This window comes from Lycium ferocissimum, chromosome 9 (genome assembly GCF_029784015.1).
Source record: "Lycium ferocissimum isolate CSIRO_LF1 chromosome 9, AGI_CSIRO_Lferr_CH_V1, whole genome shotgun sequence".
NCBI classification, from domain to species: Eukaryota; Viridiplantae; Streptophyta; class Magnoliopsida; order Solanales; family Solanaceae; genus Lycium; species Lycium ferocissimum.
This window is the reverse complement of record NC_081350.1, coordinates 14,000,593-14,018,308: the sequence shown is the minus strand read 5'-3', so window position 1 is coordinate 14,018,308 and position 17,716 is coordinate 14,000,593. Positions and strand designations below refer to the sequence as shown.

General features: G+C 38.0%; 3 protein-coding genes across 3 annotated transcripts; all 3 read right to left on the bottom strand.

The window, feature by feature from the left end:
- Positions 1 to 1,257: 1,257 nt before the first annotated feature.
- LOC132031596 (L-type lectin-domain containing receptor kinase V.4-like) lies at positions 1,258 to 4,766 on the bottom strand. Its single transcript, XM_059421569.1, has 4 exons — positions 4,525 to 4,766; positions 4,039 to 4,293; positions 1,666 to 1,967; positions 1,258 to 1,505 (listed from the first exon to the last, which is right to left on the bottom strand). The coding sequence occupies exons 1-4, from the start codon at positions 4,764 to 4,766 to the stop codon at positions 1,258 to 1,260; spliced, it is 1,047 nt and encodes a 348-aa protein (XP_059277552.1).
- Positions 4,767 to 13,451: 8,685 nt separating this feature from the next.
- Positions 13,452 to 14,791, bottom strand: LOC132069232 (leucine-rich repeat receptor-like serine/threonine-protein kinase BAM3). The gene is made up of 2 exons (XM_059462644.1): positions 14,088 to 14,791; positions 13,452 to 13,993 (listed from the first exon to the last, which is right to left on the bottom strand). Exons 1-2 carry the CDS (start codon positions 14,779 to 14,781, stop codon positions 13,680 to 13,682), a joined length of 1,008 nt encoding a protein of 335 aa, XP_059318627.1. The 5' UTR covers positions 14,782 to 14,791; the 3' UTR covers positions 13,452 to 13,679.
- A 207-nt stretch (positions 14,792 to 14,998) lies between these two features.
- Positions 14,999 to 15,805, bottom strand: LOC132031595 (LRR receptor-like serine/threonine-protein kinase GSO2). The gene has a single exon (XM_059421568.1). It carries the CDS (start codon positions 15,803 to 15,805, stop codon positions 14,999 to 15,001), a length of 807 nt encoding a protein of 268 aa, XP_059277551.1.
- Positions 15,806 to 17,716: the final 1,911 nt, after the last annotated feature.

The following is a 17,716-nucleotide window of genomic DNA, read 5'->3' as shown; positions in this document are numbered from 1 at the left end:
TCAAAAGTCGCAAAGATCTACGGTTTAACAAGAATGACTTGCTCGAGATTGGGTTTGGAAAGTTTCAGCGTCGTCAAAAGTATTATGATAGTTTACGTGGCACGAGTGTACCCATGGAAGGTCACGATTCAGCAGTGGCAGTGTATTAGACGTCGATGTATGGGAACGAGTGTAAGTTTGGTAAGGATCTTCGGATTTGGCGAAAGGATAGTGACCGTGTGTAATGAAGAAGAGAAGTTGATAATAAGGACGTGAGGGGCGACTTATGTGTTAAGGCGTGGGAAAGTAAGGTTTCTTACGGGATTATGGTAAGAGTACTTGATTGTTCTAGGGGATGAAGGCGGGAGGAAGAGAATTTGGATGGATCAATCTCCGCTATATGAAGGGAACAATTGGTATCTGACATGCTCATCAAGATAAGGTTGCAAGATGTACGAGGATGGATTTCGTATATAGTTGTGAAAAGTTAAGTTGGGCTCGACATGACATAATGTTAGTGGTGGAGCATTTTGGATTTCAAATAGCAAAATAATAAAATATGATAATTTTGAGACATGGAGAAAAACATGCTGACCAATGACAAGTGAAGATGTACACTATTTATTTTTAAAAGAAATGCTAAGTGATATTCACCCTCACGGTGTTCTCAAATAGTAAATATGCATTACTACGACATGTTGTTTGAGTTACTCAATCTTCTTATTTCTATAGATGAAAAAACTATTAAGCATCATTCATTTATTAAGGAATTATGAGGGTCAACTGTGTTAATTAAGAAATTTGACACATAATTTGTGTAAGAACTGTTAGGCGAGCCCTGAGCGTTGGGCGTTAGGTGTGTTTAGGGCGTACAGTCGGGCGCTTAAGGCATAAGCCTCACAGAACTTAGCCCCACATGAGAGCTTCGATGCGTTTCGCCAGTGCCCCGCCCTAGGGCGGGTCCCGAGGCGCGTCCCAAAACTGCCTTTTAAAACACTGGTTACAACAACAAAAGGCCAACTAGCCCTTCCATCCCTTTCCAGAATGGGAGATACCATTCAACTTAACTAACAGAACTGACTTCCTACAAGATTATCCCCACGTATCATGAGAAGGCTTTACAAAAAATTACAATGACAGTTTCCTTAGTATTGGTGAAGTTGAATGTTGAGAAAGCATTGACTATTACTATATACATTGCTGGAAGAAATCGTTACAACATGACTTTCTCATTGAGTTAAAAAATTACAACTATGTAAGACTATACATTCTATACTCTCAAAATATGGGGTCTCTAAAGCTTTGAAGAATGTTGCAGACCTCCTTCATTGACGGCCTGCCAGATGGTGATGCTCCAGTACACATCAGCACGAGTTTAAAAACACCTCTCATTTGTTCCAAATTACTTGTTTCCATGACTTCTTCATCGAGGGCCTCGGAATTCCCCTCTCTGTGACACTTTTGAGCCCATTGTGCTAGATTCATTTGGTCCTCTCTGAGAATGGGTTCTCTCCCTGTTGTCAATTCTAATGGCACCACTCAGAAGCTATAGATATCAGTCTTTACATTCACTTTGAATGTCGAGGCATACTCTGTTAACCAAATATCAAATTAATATATTAGAATTGGATAACTTCATTTAAAAAATTTCAAGAGGTGAAAATAGAGACTTGAACTGTAATGCACCTGGTGCAATGTAACCAAAAGTTCCAGCAATAGCAGAAGCTGTCTCAGGATTGTCATCCCGCCTGGCTAGTATTTTTGCTAGTCCGAAATCTGCTATTTTTGCATTGAATTCTGAGTCCAGAAGGATATTGCTGGACTTAATGTCTCTATGAATGATGGTTCGAGTACAATCATGGTGCATACAGCATAGTCCTTGAGCTGCAGCAGTGGCTATTTTTAATCTCTTTTGCCAATCCAGGGCCGGGGTACTAATTTGACCTGGTGATATTGCTCTTTTCTTTCTGTGAAGCCATTTGTCCAGGCTTTGTTTCTCAAAGTATTCATAGATGAAAAATAAAAAAGATTTAAATCATGTCGATGATAAAAACAAGTCAAGGGTCAAGTCACCACTCACCTCGACCTTCAATTTAAGCTAACTAATTCAACTACACTTGATCAAACTACCGTTAATTTGTCATGAGATCTAAGAAGAAAACACAACAATAAGGGTAACCCACCCATTGAAGTTCACATTATCATTTAACCCAAAGAATCCACACCCTTACTGCCGAACTCAACCTCATATTTTATTACTAAACCGTACTTGGATTCAACCAATTAGAAGACACAACTTCTACTGTTATTTCTACCTTAGACTTACGGGTTCTTGGAAATTGATACTGCATGCCGCCTAAACTAGTTCCAATTATTGATATTCCAAATAAAGCAGCATCCCGTTGTTGACACATATGGTGTTGGAGTTATATGTGCATTTAATATTAAAATTAAAATATTAAAGTGCATGATATATTAGTGGACATAAATTGAAGAAAGTGGTCATTTATTCATGTAACCACTATGACATCTTCTTCCCATTTTTCTCTTACTAATTACCCACTTCACCTCAAATTATTATTCACAATCTTGGCATTTACTATATGGAAGAAATCTTATACCTATATAAAGGATGCTTTCTTCTTTAGTTTGTATGGATAAGAAGTGGATAAGAAGAATTATGTCGTAGATGAAAAAGAATATTGTATGGTGGTTTTAGTTTGAGGTTAGTGTAGTGAAAGGGAGAGTTGAGACAAAGAAAAATATTTTAAGTCTACAACTTATTCTCTAAAAAATAGAGTATTATTTATTGAAGGAATGTTTTTTTTTTTTTTGTTTTTTTTTTTATTTATTGTGGTGTAGCTTTGGACTCAACGGCTAGTCCGATGTTGTTCAGGTCACACGACCTTGTCGGGCTATTGTATACTACAGGGAACAAGTCAAGAGTAATTGCTGGACCAGTGAAAATTGAAAGTGCAAGAAGGGGGGGGGGGGGTGAATTGTAAATTTTTCGTTCTGGTAGTCGACTAGATTAAACCAGTAGTCGACTGCTTGCTCAAAAAACACAAAGCGTAAAATGCAGAAGGTAAATGACACCAGAAGTTTTATACTGGTTCAGATTCAATGTGAATCCTAGTCCAGTCCCCTTGGGTTGCAATGTGAATCCTAGAAATTATCGATTCTATTTCCAAGAATAAGGCTGGAGCTGTTGCTGCTTTCCTTGTGCGTTGAGGCAGCATTGTCAATCATAAGATTGTTACACTTCACGAGATCTGCCTTTTAATGTTGGAGATGCCCTTTCCTTCGTTGGAACACTTGAAAATAATGCTGAAGGTATCGTTTCCTTTCTTGAATGATTTGGTATAGCTGGGTGTGAGCCGTTATTCCATTAGGGTTAAGAAGGCTCCACTTGAGTGAGCCCAGCTCGTTGGAGCTGTTTTGTGGGCTTCCATCTTGTTGGGGCTGATTTGTGGGCTTGTATTAATCCTTGTGCAATTCACCTACACAAGTAAAATTGTCATCATAAAAACTTGACCCTAACAATCTCCTCCTTTTTGAGGATGACAATTTTAAGTAATACGTAGTCAACTTCCCTGTAGCGGAAGCTCCCCCTGAATAGGTGAAAGCTCCCCCTGACTAGTCGACTAGTCTTTGTAGGCTCCCCCTGAATAGTTGACTGCATAGTTCTCCCCCTTTGGCATCACTCAAAAAAATAAAAGCAAGGAAACAGCAAGCACATGTAGAAAGGATGGATAGAATGCAAAACTAAACAACACAAAGGGGTTTAAAAAAACACAGCATCCAAACAGAAGTCCCAAAACATAGGGCCCAAAAAAACATTGTTTAAACAGACCAAATAAGCACATTTATAAAAACTATTCTTGGCGGCGGAAGACTGGACGACGAAGGAAATAGGCTAATGTGTTGACAATAGCATCCTTCATTTCGGTCAACGGAGCGGTGGAGACGCTCGAGCATGGCGCTAACAACGGCTTAAAGCTTGGCGGACAGTTTGACCGCTTCCTTGACAATAGCATCCGGTTTGACCCGCAAAGAGACATCGGCACCGCCTCCTTAATCGTGTCACGAATCTTCTCGATTTGAAACAAGGTGGATGCCATTAAGTCTTTGATGGACTCAATTTTGTCATCCATGGAGGAGAGTTTGGCGAGAAGTTCGGCATAGCATTCGGAAGAGATAGCAGAAGTGTCTGACTTTTTCACCTTGGTGGAAGGACCAGGCTGAGATGCCTCATAGACGTCTTTGAGCACCCAAGAATCATTGCTCAAAACATACCCCATGCTACCAAACGCCCTAGAGTTGTAACAACACGCTTCACCAGAGTAATGGGATAGTCGACTAAGTCAATTTTGTGGACTTCAAGTATGCGAGAGATGAGCATACCATAAGGAAGACTAGAAGGATTTGAAGCACACTCAATCATGTAATTGATAATGACAGAGGACAAATTGATTTTCTTTTTGGAGAGAAGACAAAAGGCAAAGATAGCATCACGATGGGAAATAGTGGATTAGGACCCAGCACGAGGTACAACAGTAGTAGCAACCATATGGGCCAAAGACACGAGCTTCAAAAAAGATGTTGGATGGACCAATTTGAGCAGGAACAGAGGTGGAATTGGAAAGGGATTTCTTGACATCATCGAAAGACACCTCAAGAGATTCAGGCCAGGAATTTTTGGGTAGTTCGGAAAAACCAGAACAGGTGCAACGAAGAATAGAGTCAAGGACAGAGCAATTTAGCACAATGTGGGTGCCAAGAACCATGGTTTCGAGTTCATTGACCTTAGAGGACCGAAGATTAGCATAAAACATATGAACAGGGGTGTCATACACATGAGGGGGGGTTTTGAAAAAATTTTCCCAACCTTGATAGACAAATAACGGTTTTACTTTACAACATAGAGAAAGCATATGGTCAAGATCAACAATCCTACCAGAGACGATGGTTTTGTCTTCAAGAGACGAGAAGATTTCTTGATGGTGGTCATCCCAAATTTTTTTTCGAAGATCGAGGGGCTTATCAGTAACGATTTTGGGTTTCTTGGAGGAGGTGGAGAACGTAGCGTCAGCAAAAGCACGCTTTCCAAGATTACAAATGGGAATAGAGTCGGAGGCGTCAGAGGAGGAGGATTCACCGGAGGTTATGGAGTCATGAGGGGCAGGAGAGAGACTCTTACCGACGTCCTTGAGTCTGGAGCTTTGGCGTGTGGAAAGAAGAGGGATTTTCGCAGTTTTAGCCATGGAAGAGACGAGAGTAGAGAGACAAATGGAGAAGAAGATGAACAAGGGAAAGAAGATGAAAAGGGGTTTATGGGAAGACGGGTGAAAAGGAGGGTTTTATGGGGAAAGTAAAAAGGAAAGGTAATTATGGGAAAATGGGGCGGTTATGGGAAGATGGGATGGCGAGAATTGGGATGGGCATGCAATTTATGGCAAGGGATTTATTAGCCGAAAATTATGGCAAAAAAAAATTAGACAGATTTATCAATAATCCCCAAGGATCTTCTTAGCATGCAGAAACGTTCTTCAAGTAGAGGTTAGTAAAAATATCAGCAAAAGTGGTTTTCAGTGTGTACAAAAGTGATTTCAAAATCTCCCTGAGCCACATGATTTCGGATAAAATGATGCTTAATATCTATATGCTTGGCCCTAGAATGATGCACAGGATTTTTGGACGGACGATAGCACTCGAATTATCACGAAAAAATTTTGATAGGTTTAAAAAACAAGTCATAATCACTTAATTGATAAGACATCCAAATTAGGCGTGTGCGGCAGATTGACCAACGAATATATTCGGCCTCGGTGGTAGATAGAGAGACGGATCCCTGTTTTTGCTATTCCGGAAATAAGGGATTTTCCTAGAAGCCGGCAAGTACCATGGTACTTTTTCTATCATCTTTATCACATGAAAGTCGGCATCGTCGAAAAACCTTCAAGTGTAAAATCATTTGTGTTAGGATACCATAAACCATAATTAGTTGTGCCATGAAGGTATCTAATGATACGTTTGACAACAGTAAGATGAGATTCCTTTGGAGCAGCTTGAAATCTAGCGCTTTGCACACACTAAACATAATATACGGTCGGCCGCGGTTAGGTAAAAAACAATGAGCCAATTATACTTTCGCGATACTTAGTTTCATCAACAGTTTTCTGCCCTCATCCTTATCAAGAGTACAAGTAGGACTCATTGGAGTTCCCATAGCTTTTGAGTCGACATTCCAAAATTTTGAACAAGTTCCTTGGCATACTTTGCTTGCGATAAATATTCCACCGTCGATTTGATGAATTTGTAGGCCCAAAAAGAATTTTAATTCTCCCATCATACTCATTTCGAACTCGCTTTGCATAAGATCAGAGAATTCTTTGCACATAGAGGGGTTAAAGCTTCCAAAAATAATATCATCAACATAAATTTGTATAATAAGATTTCCTAAAGAAGATCTTTTAATAAAAAGGGTTGTATCGATCTTTCCTCTGATAAAACCGTGACTTACCAAGAAGGAGCTCAAACGATCATACCATGCCCGTGGAGCTTGTTTAAGACCATATAAAGCCTTAGTTAATTTAAAAACGTGATAGGGAAATTTTGGATTTTCAAAACCTGGTGGTTGTTTGACATATACTTCTTCAATGAACCCATTTAGAAAAGCACTTTTGACATCCAATTGAAAGAGTTTGAATTTCTTAAAAGAGGCATATGCAAGCAAAATTCTAATGGATTCTAACACGCAACAACGAGAAAATGTTTCATCATAGTCAACTCCTTCCTGTTGTGAGTATCCTTGAGCAATGAGTCGGGCTTTGTTTCGAACTACTTGCCCGGCCTCATTTAACTTATACCCACTTTGTGCCCACGATTGATGCATCTTCAGGTTTGGGAACTAGACTCCATACCTTGTTCTTTTCAAACTGTTCAAGTTCCTCTTTCATAGCTTTTACCCAATATTCATCTTTTAAGGTGTCACCAATTTTCTTGGGTTCATATTGAGAGATAAGAGCCAGATTTACATTGTTCTTACTTGATGCTCTAGTTTTCATCCCTTCACTGATGTCTCCAATAACAAATTTCTTTGGATAGTCAGGTTCGCTTCTCCATTCATTTGGGATTGCTCCAATAGTAACATCAGTCGACTGAGGTGTTTCAGAAGTCGACTCATAGGATGCCTTTTCTTCAGTGGGTCCTGTAGCCACCGCAGTAGATATTTGACTGTCTTCTTCATCTGCAATTTTTCTTGTCTCGGCCATGGGATTAGTATCATCAAATACGACATGAATAGACTCTTCAATAGATAAAGTACGTTTATTATAAATTCTATAGGATCTACTAGTGGGTGAATAGCCAAGAAATATACCTTCATCAACGGCGAGGATCAAACTTACCAAGGTTTTCCTTTCCATTATTGTGAACAAAACACTTACATCCAAAAGGATGAAAGTAACTAACATTCGGTTTCTTACCGACCCGAGCTCATCTCAGCTTTCTTGAGAATTGGTCTAATTAGACATCGGTTTAGAATATGACACACTTTGTACTTACTGCTTCACCCAAAAGTGATGTGGTAAGTTTGTTTCTACGATCATTGTTCTTGCCATATCCTGAAGGGTTCTGTTCTTCCGTTTAACCACACCATTTTGTTGCGGAGATCGAGGTGAGGAGAAATTGTGTGTGTATCCTTGGTCATTGCAGATTCTTCAAAAGCTTTGTTTTTAAATTCTCCCCCGTGATCACTTCGAATGGAGGTGATGTAATATCCTTTCTCACGCTGAACTTTTTCCTCCAATGCTAGCAGTTCTAGTAGGACCAACAAGATCCATATGAAGCAGCTGCAAAGGTTTAGATGTAGACATAATATCTTTAGAATTGAAGGAGTTTCTAGTTTGTTTACCTTTTTGACACGAATCGCATATATGATCTTTGGTGTAATTGAGTTTTGGCAATCCTATTACAAGATCAAGTCTCGCCAGTTTCTGAATTAGGCGCATACTTGCATGACCAAGCTTCTTGTGCCACATCCACGGATCTTCACCCATTGAAGCCAGACATATATGACCTGTAGGATTTTTGACAGAGTCCAGAGTATACACATTTTTGTTTCTGCTTCCAGGAAGAATTTTTATCCCAGAGGAGTCCTCTATGACACAGCCTGTTTTACTAAACCTTACCTCAAGATCAGAATCGCATAGCTGACTTACACTTAAGAGATTGTATTTAAGCCCCTTTACCAACCAAACATTAGAAATATCACAAGAGTTATCAAAAGTGATAGTACCAATACCGATTACGGTTCCAGTTGAGTTGTCTCCAAAAGTCACTAATCCTTCATTAAAGTCAGCGACTGATTTGAATAGACTTTTGTCGTTCGTCATATGTCTTGAACACGCACTATCTAGATACCATTTCCCTTTCTTTTTCTTGTGGAGTTCCCGCAAGACGTAATTTTACTCTTGTTTAGGTACCCAGGGTTCCCGGGTCCTTGATGGTTAGTTTCCACGCAATTAGTTTTCTTGGGTTTCCATACCCGTCCGAGTTCATTTGAAAATGAAATCTACGGTTATGATAATTATGGCCAAGTTTTCCACAACAGAAGCATGTTTGAAAGAATTTTCCTTCTTTTTTACACGGATTGATTGACCTATGTACTCCAGGCCTTTTTTCAGTCGACTTAGAGGTTCTAGTTGACTTATCAGTTTTTAAAATAGTAGTTGTTTTTATTTTATGATTTCCAGTCATTGGCAAGACCCTTTTCCCAGTAGACTTATTTTCATCAGTTGACTGGTTTGACTTGGTATAACCGTGACTGGAAGAATTCAAAGAAAGTATCTAGTTTGGATTGTAAATTGTAAACTTCATTTTGAAAAGAATTTTTTTCTTTTTTCTCGCATTTCTAATTTTGACTCCCACTCCCTTCTCTCTCTTCAATTTCCTATATTCATCAAAGACATTATTTAGGTCTACAAGAGTTTGATCTAATAATTCTTGAGTTTCTTCACATTTGGAGCAGGGATGAGAACTTACCTTACTGCTTTCTCCGAGAGCCATGAAACACACATTTTCAATTTCTTCTGATTCTTCATCTGAGATTTCGTCTTCACTCCAACTACTGAAGGCTCTTTGTTTTTGATAGCCTCTAGTTGGCTTCTTTCTTGTTTCGGGACATTCGAAGCTATATGCCCATATTTTCCACACTCATAACACTTCCCATCATTCTTTGACTCGCCTTGAGGCCTTTACCTTTTCTAAAGTTTAGACTTCCTTTTCTATTATTTCTTGATCGTCTCATGGCTTCTATCACATGTATCGGGAAATCATGGCAACTTCTTCTTCTTTAAAGTCATCATCGTATTCTTCAACTTGAGCCTTGAAAGCAATCACTTTCTTCTTTTCATCTTTCGATATCTTTGAATGTGATTTTTTTCGAATCTTTGTCGTCGATTTCCTCTTAACTCATCATAAGTGAATTTATCCAGATTTCCATCTTCCAAGACAATTGCTTTGGTTTCCCAAGTTTTTGGTAGACTTCTAACAAGCTTTCTTACTTGTTGAGAGTTGGTGTAAGTTACCCCAAGGGATTTTAGTTCTCCAATGATCTTGTCAATCTTGTGAACATTGATTCAATGTTTTCATCGTCCTTCATCATGAAGGCTTCATAATCGTGTCTTAGAGCATCAATTTTTGTTTCTCTTACCTTTGACGTTCCTTCATAAGTGACCTCAAGCTTATCCCACATTTCTTTGGCGGTATCACAATTTGAAATTTTTGCATACTCCTCTCCACTTACGGCACAGTAAAGCAAGGCTATTTCCCTGGCGTTTATTTGCAGTGTCTCATGTTGTTCTTTGGTAATGTCATGTGATTCTAGATCTATTGTTGAAGTATCCGTGTCTTCCTTGTTTTCGGTCTTTGGTGTTTGGAATGGGTTTGGGCCCTTTCTTAATCACAATCCGTGCTTGATAATGTTGATTGCACAAATATTCTGAACCTCTCTTTCCAATGACAATACTGCTCACCATTGAAGTATGGTGGTCTTGTTGTTGAGTGCCCATCTTGCAATATTGCTCCAGGAATTTGATATCCAGCCATTTGATCTTTTCTCACGTGCGGTTAAGCAACTGAAAGTGAGACCTTGCTCTGATACCAATTGAAAGTGCAAAGGGGGGGGGGGGGGTGAATTGTAAATTTTTCGTTCTGGTAGTCGACTAGGTTAGACCAGTAGTCGACTGCTTGCTCAGAAAACACAAAGCGTAAAATGCAGAAGGTAAATGACACAGAAGTTTTATACTGGTTCAGATTCAATGTGAATCCTAGTCCAGTCCCCTTGGGTTGCAAGGGTGATCTGCGCACTCTTAGTTAAAGGTTTGGTACAATCGAGGTTTTAATGAAGCTCCTACGTCTACACTCAATCGCTCTTAATCTTTTTTATACAAAGCCTCACAACTATATTATAACTCTCCTTTCTTTTTTTCTTACACTATAAATCACTCAGACATACAATGCTTATGAAAAGTAAAGTAGAGTATTGGGAGAATGAGACTAAGCATAGAATATAGGTTTGTGAGGTAGCCCCTCTTATAGCTGTTTGCAGAGAGATCAACCCAAGGGTTTTGATCTTTGGAAATAGAAATTATCGATTCTATTTCCAAGAATAAGGCTGGAGCCGTTCTTGCTTTCCTTGTGCGTTGAGGCGAAGATTGTCAATCATAAGATTGTTACACTTCACGAGATCTGCCTTTTAATGTTGGAGATGCCCTTTCCTTCGTTGGAACACTTGAAAATAATGCTGAAGGTATCGTTTCCTTTCTTGAATGATTTGGTACAGCTGGGTGTGAGCTGTTATTCCATTAGGGTTAAGAAGGCTTCACTTGAGTGAGCCCAGCTCGTTGGAGCTGTTTTGTGGGCTTCCATCTTGTTGGGGCTGATTTGTGGGCTTGTATTAATCCTTGTGCAATTCACCTACACAAGTAAAATTGTATTCATAAAAACTTGACCCTAACAAAAATTATATTGCAATGGGTTTGAATCTCCTTAAAGAGAGCGGAGTATCCACACCTCAGACTAAATATTTATTTATTTTATCTTCAATTGTAATTTATTATATTTTCACCAATAATTTTAAGGAGAATTAATCATGGCTACAGTTGAAAAATGCGCGGAATCAAGGTGAGATCTCAACAAGCCATTTCATTTCAACAGCTTTCACTTTAGGAGATCAAAAGGTAAAGTAGTTTTTTACTTGCTCCACTCAAGATGAAAAGGTAGTTTCTTACTTGCTCCACTCAAGATGAAAAGGTAAAATAATTTTTTACCTAATACTTTTTATTAATGTGTGATATATTTTTATGATTAGAAAATTTTAATGAATTCTCGAAATAGTGGGGGTAATGAAAGGAGAAAAATACTCATCATGAAAAATGTGATTTCTATATATTTAAGAATGCTTTAACAAGGAGTTATAAGTGCATCTATCATAAGTCTCGGAATAATTCACATATTATTATTTGCATGTGATTTGATGATTTTTTACTCTAACATGGGTGTTATAAAAAAACCTACAAAAAAAAAAAAATGTTGAATTGCCATTTTGACCAACACTTGGGATGTTTAAATTCATAGATACATGCTCGAGGGTCAGAACAAATCTAGTTAGACTTGACACCAATTCAATAAATTGTTCCAGAATGTGTTATGTTTAAATTCATAAATACATGCTCGAGGGTCCAAACAAATCTAATTAGACTCGACACCAATTCAATAAACTTTTTCACATCCACCACTCCGTCAGAATTTTTTGTAGTTAAATTTACCACAACTTTAGAGTATGTGAAGTATGTCCTTGTTGATTCAAATCATCATTCTCCTTCCAAGCTAGAACAATTAGTCAGGGTGAGTTTTGATTACTTCACATCGTAACAGGATAAAACCAAACTAATTATAACAAGTCGGAGTAATAAAAGTCCATTCTTATTGACACCTATTAAAGAATTTGAAGAGTAGACAAAGTTTAACGACATTTCCATTTTCCAAATAAGTTAGCCTAGATAATTAATGAATATCTAGTCAATGGTCCATGGAAGTTGGTCACAAGAACTTTCAGCTTTTATCAATTGTATAAAACTGTTGGAAATTATTAATGGGAGTCGGATTTTATTGGTAATATTCTTTCTATGATTATAACCATAAGCATTCACGTTGTGCATTGAAGAATAGATCTAATTGCATCTACAGGTTGAGTAATAGGCGATTTTCATGTTACCTTCTTCTTTAAAATGATAAATGGCGGACCAATTATCTATCGAGTATTGAACCGTTTGCCACTAGCACCAGCAAATTTCTCAATTATAACAAAAATATTACCTTTTTTTTTCCGGTAAAGCACATATTACTGTAAAGTGCAGTGGGTCATCTGTTAAATGAACAAATGATTTACAACTCATACTAGACGCTAAAAAGAGACAACTAGCCAATGGATCCTGGCTTGATGGCCTTTCACACTAATTTATTTCTTATGTTGTTTATTAGGGAAGCACATGAGTGCAGCTTCCACCCTAAGTAACGCAAAATTGAAGTTACTTGAAAGTGAAATAAATACGTTGACTTGGATGACCTTTATTTATTGTTGAAGTATGAATTCTTTATTAAGTTCATGGTGGCTCGAATGACTTCATCACCATCAATTTTCCCGCAAAATGCTCCAAACAAGCTCTAACAGTTTTTCCTGTAAAATGCAAATGTTCTTCCTCATTTTTTTCATCCTAATCAGCCCATCTTTCCCAAAAAATTTACTATTTTCAAGCGCAGAACAGTCCGTATTGCTAAAATTGAAACAACACTGGAGGGATTCGGAGTTCTCCAGTCATGGAATTTAAATTCTTCAGCATGCAATTGGTCAGGAGTTTCATGCATGAATGACAGGATACTGACAGAGCTACATCTTGAAGGAAAGAAAATTGGTGGAACAATTCCATCAACAATATTATGTCAGCTCAAGAACCTTACCTTTATTGATCTCTCCAACAACAACATTTTAGGAACTATACCAGTAAATATGCATTACTACGACATGTTGTTTGAGTTACTCAATCTTCTTATTTCTATAGATAAAAAAACTATTAAGCATCATTCATTTATTAAGGAATTATGAGAATCAACTGTGTTAATTAAGAAATTTGGCACATAATTTGTGTAAAAACTGTTAGGCGAGCCCTGAGCGTTGGGCGTTAGGCGTGTTTAGGGCGTACAGTCGGGCGCTTAAGGCATAAGCCTCACAGAACTTAGCCCCACACGAGAGCTTTGATGCGTTTCGCCAGTGCCCCGCCCTAGGGTGAGTCCCGAGGCGCTTCCCAAACTTGCCTTTTAAAACACTGGTTACAACAACAAAAGGAAAGGGGGCCTTACAGCCAACTAGCCCTTCCACCTCTTTCCAGAATGGGAGATACCATTCAACTTAACTAACAGAACTAGACTTCCTACAAGATTATCCCCACGTATCATGAGAAGGCTTTACAAAAAATTACATTAACAAATAAATATGACAGTTTCCTTAGTATTGGTGAAGTTGAATGTTGAGAAACCATTGACTATTACTATATACATCGCTGGAAGAAATCGTTACAACACGACTTTCTCATTCTGTTAAAAAATTACAACTATGTAAGACTATACATTCTATACTCTCAAAATATGGGGTCTCTAAAGCTTTGAAGAATGTTGCAGACCTCCTTCATTGACGGCCTACCAGTTGGTGATGCTCCAGTACACATCAGTCCGAGTTTAAAAACACCTCTCATTTGTTCCAAATTACTTGTTTCCATGACTTCTTCATCGAGGGCCTCGGAATTCCCCTCTCTGTGACACTTTTGAGCCCATTGTGCTAGATTCATTTGGTCCTCTCTGAGAATGGGTTCTCTCCCTGTTGTCAATTCTAATAGCACCACTCCGAAGCTATAGATATCAGTCTTTACATTCACTTTGAATGTCGAGGCATACTCTGTTAACCAAATATTAAATTAATATATTAGAATTGGATAACTTCATTTAAAAAATTTCAAGAGGTGAAAATAGAGACTTGAACTGTAATGCACCTGGTGCAATGTAACCAAAAGTTCCAGCAATAGCAGAAGCTGTCTCAGGATTGTCATCCTGCCTGGCTAGTATTTTTGCTAGTCCGAAATCTGCTATTTTTGCATTGAATTCTGAGTCCAGAAGGATATTGCTGGACTTAATGTCTCTATGAATGATGGTTCGAGTACAATCATGGTGCATATAGCATAGTCCTTGAGCTGCAGCAGTGGCTATTTTTAATCTCTTTTGCCAATCCACGGCCGGGGTACTAATTTGACCTGGTGATATTGCTCTTTTCTTTCTGTGAAGCCATTTGTCCAGGCTTTGTTGCTCAAAGTATTCATAGACTAGAAGGTTTCTATCTGCACTCGAGATGAAACAGATGAGCTTGACAATGTTGTTGTGTCGAATGCTGCCAGGTGTTCTGACTTCTGCCAGGAACTCCTTTTGGGGTCCCAAAAGGGGTCTTCCACCTGATATTTTCCCATTCCCTATGCTTTTAACAGCATAAGTTTCACCTGTTTGGTCGATCACAACTCGATAGACCTTACCTGATCCTCCATTTCCTATTATGTTTTCGTCTTTCAAGCTAGATAAGATGTCCTCTTTAGTCACCTTCAACTTTTGAAATGAAATGACGAACTTCAATTCATCTTTGACATTCTGCTTCTTTTTTTTTTCCAACAATGATTTCTGACACTGTAAAAGATCCATGTTAACTGTATAGCTACACCAACTCCTACAATAGGAATAATGATAATCAAGTGTTTTGGTGTCGAAATTTTTTGAACGTCATCATCACCAGAGGAGCAGCTTGGTAGGCCAGGGATGGATGTAGAGCAAAGATTGGACTCGGCAAAGCAATTCTCAAAATGTGTTAGCTTCACAAATTCAGTAGAAATTCTCCCTGAGAATTTGTTGGAACAAAGCCTTAAAGTAGTTCTAGTCCAAGATGTTCTGTACTTTCTGAAATGTCTCCTGATAACTGATTATACGACAAATCCAAAGCATCCAATCCAGGTAAATCTCCAAGTCCCTTTGGTATAGAACCAGTCAATTGGTTATGAGAAAGATCCATATCATACAAACTAAACACGTCCATTGCATTAGGTATTACACCGGATAAGTAATTGTAACTTAGCAACAAGTGACGCAATTGGTGCAATTGGAACAGCTTGCTTGTAATTGAACCACTTAGAGAATTATGTGACAGGTCCAGTTTCTCAAGATTTTTCAAGTTCCTAATATCTTCTGGTATCGAACCATTCAGGTAGTTCTCAGAGAGATTAAGATTTTGCAGTTGGTATGCTTGTATTTGTTTTGGCATCTCACCAGACAACATGTTACCATTAAGATATAAATTGAGTAATTGTTTCATCCCGAACAACTCATCTGGAATCCTATCTCTCAAAGAATTATGGGACAAGTCCAAATGTTGTAGCTTTAAACAATCTTTCAGGCTTACTGGTATAGTTCCTGATATGTTGTTGTTAAAGAGATCAATCAAGGTAAGGTTCTTGAGCTGACATATTCTTGATGGAATTGTTCCAGTAATGTTCTTTTCTCCAAGATTTAGCTCTGTCACTCTGTCATTGATGCATGAAACTCCTGACCAATTGCATGCTGAAGAATTCAAATCCCATGACCGGAGGAACTCCGAATTGCTCCAGTGCTGCTTCAAGCTTAGTAATATGGACCGTTCCGTGCTCGAAAATTGCAAGGTTTCTTGGAAAGACATGCTAATTAGGAAAAAGAAAACGAGGAAGAAGATTTGCATATTAAGCAAAAAAGAGATAGAGCTTGCTTGGAGCATATTGATGCTTCCTAGTGTTATTTTTCATTTGGTAATGAAGTCGGTTAACTCATATTTCAACAATACAAATAGTCATTCAAGTCAACGTCTCTTTCAAGAATTAAAATTTGTGCGTAGGACGATCAAGCGCGAATAATTGGCCAGCTGTCTCCTTTTGACCAAGTCCAGCTAGTAATTTAACATATGTTGTAAATCATTAGTTCATTTCATAAACGGAAAAAGGGCCAAATATTCCCTGATACTATCGGAAAAAGGCTAAATATAACTCTCATTATACTTTGGGTCCAAATATACCCCTCCTCCGCTAAAGTTGTTCAAGGTGGACATCTAATCCTACGTGGCACTGACATTTGATGAGATGGATGCTATGTGACATCTTGCCTCAACTTTAACCCATTTTACCCTCCTCTCTATTTATTCTTTCACTACTAAAATTTTCTTCCTCTCCACCACCATCCCCATCACTAATTTGCAGATTTGGTGAAATAGAGATTTACGTTGATTTACACATACTGATTTACATTGTGCTTCCTAGGAGTCTTTAAATCAGAAAAGTCGAGCCTTTTGTTCAAAGAATCAAGGGAAATGGAATTATACGCATAAAAGCACAAAGGTTGCTTCTTATGATAAATTTCCAATCTAAGCCTAACCTTATTTTGTTTTTCTTGGCTGCCAGCTATGATCTTTCTCATTTCCAAGAGAAAAATCTCATATAAATACAGAAAGAAAAAAGAAAAAGAAAAAGGAATCAGTTATACAGAGAGCGATACTATTATTCCATTTATTTTGGGATTAAAGATATAAAAGGAAGTCTGTTGAATAAAATGGACGATACTTTGTTATCATATAATCTAATTTACTAATGAAAACAAATTAACAGAAAAATTTGTTAAGTGGTCCACATGGTAAGGTTGAACAATTGTTAAGTATTCCACACTGCATATCAATTGACTTTGCTGCTTTGATGGCTTATAATTCTTGATGTATGTCTGCACTCTAATGGGGGTTTGCACATGCGTGATCAGGGTCTATTTAGATATAGAGATGTTCGTGGTGGCGGTAATGGTGGCAATGGTGGTGGAAGGGAAAGGAAAATTTAGTGGCGGAAGAATAAATAGAGGACACGGGTAAAATGAGTTAGGGATGCTGAGGTGACATGCTACGTGGCATCCATCTCATCAAATGACAGTGCCACGTAGGATTAGATGTTTACCTTGGACAACTTTAACGGAAGGGTATATTTGAACCAATAGTATAACAGCAAGGATATATTTGAACCCAAAGTATAACGAGGGGTATATTTGGGCCTTTTCCAATAGTACAGGGATATATTTGGTCCTTTTCCGTCTCATAAAATGGCCAAGTACATCTTAAATATAACATTCCCTCCCGTCGCAACTATTAGTCGTTTTGACGAGCTTTTTTTGTTTTTTTTTTGTTTTTTGTATCTGCCTTTATAGTTCTGATTAGTGAAGTACTAATTAAGTGAGACGTCTAAAAATAGATGAAGAGTTAGTCTAGATAAATAATTTTATGATTAAGGTTATTGAATTTCTTTCTTAAGGATTTTTTTGTGCAAAAAAACCTTAAATGTATCTTGTGCCATGTTATCTTCTATTATATTCGCATCTGATTTGTTAGCAACTTTCTAATCCTACTGAAGCTAAGAATAAAAGTTGCACCTTCTGTTGGTTAATACTTGTGTGCACAAGCATGTCACACTAGCACAAAAGATGTAGTGTAGAGGTAGCTAAAAATTAGTCTAGTATTTGGTGAAAGTTGTATTTGTTGAGTCCCACATCAATAGTAGAATGAGGAAGTGTTTGAATATGTTTG

Excerpts from the sequence above, each read along its gene's own strand:
- LOC132069232 (XM_059462644.1), bottom strand. The coding sequence starts at position 14,781 with ATGGATCTTTTACAGTGTCAGAAATCATTGTTGGAAAAAAAAAAGAAG. Across the intron at positions 13,994-14,087 it reads TTTTGGTTACATTGCACCAG|AGTATGCCTCGACATTCAAA; the intron begins GTGCATTACAGT and ends TTTGGTTAACAG.
- LOC132031596 (XM_059421569.1), bottom strand. The coding sequence starts at position 4,766 with ATGGTTCTTGGCACCCACATTGTGCTAAATTGCTCTGTCCTTGACTCT. Across the intron at positions 4,294-4,524 it reads TGCTACTACTGTTGTACCTC|GGCGTTTGGTAGCATGGGGT; the intron begins GTGCTGGGTCCT and ends TTACAACTCTAG. Across the intron at positions 1,968-4,038 it reads ATTAAGGAGGCGGTGCCGAT|CCTGGACAAATGGCTTCACA; the intron begins GTCTCTTTGCGG and ends TGAGAAACAAAG.
- LOC132031595 (XM_059421568.1), bottom strand. The coding sequence starts at position 15,805 with ATGTCTTTCCAAGAAACCTTGCAATTTTCGAGCACGGAACGGTCCATA.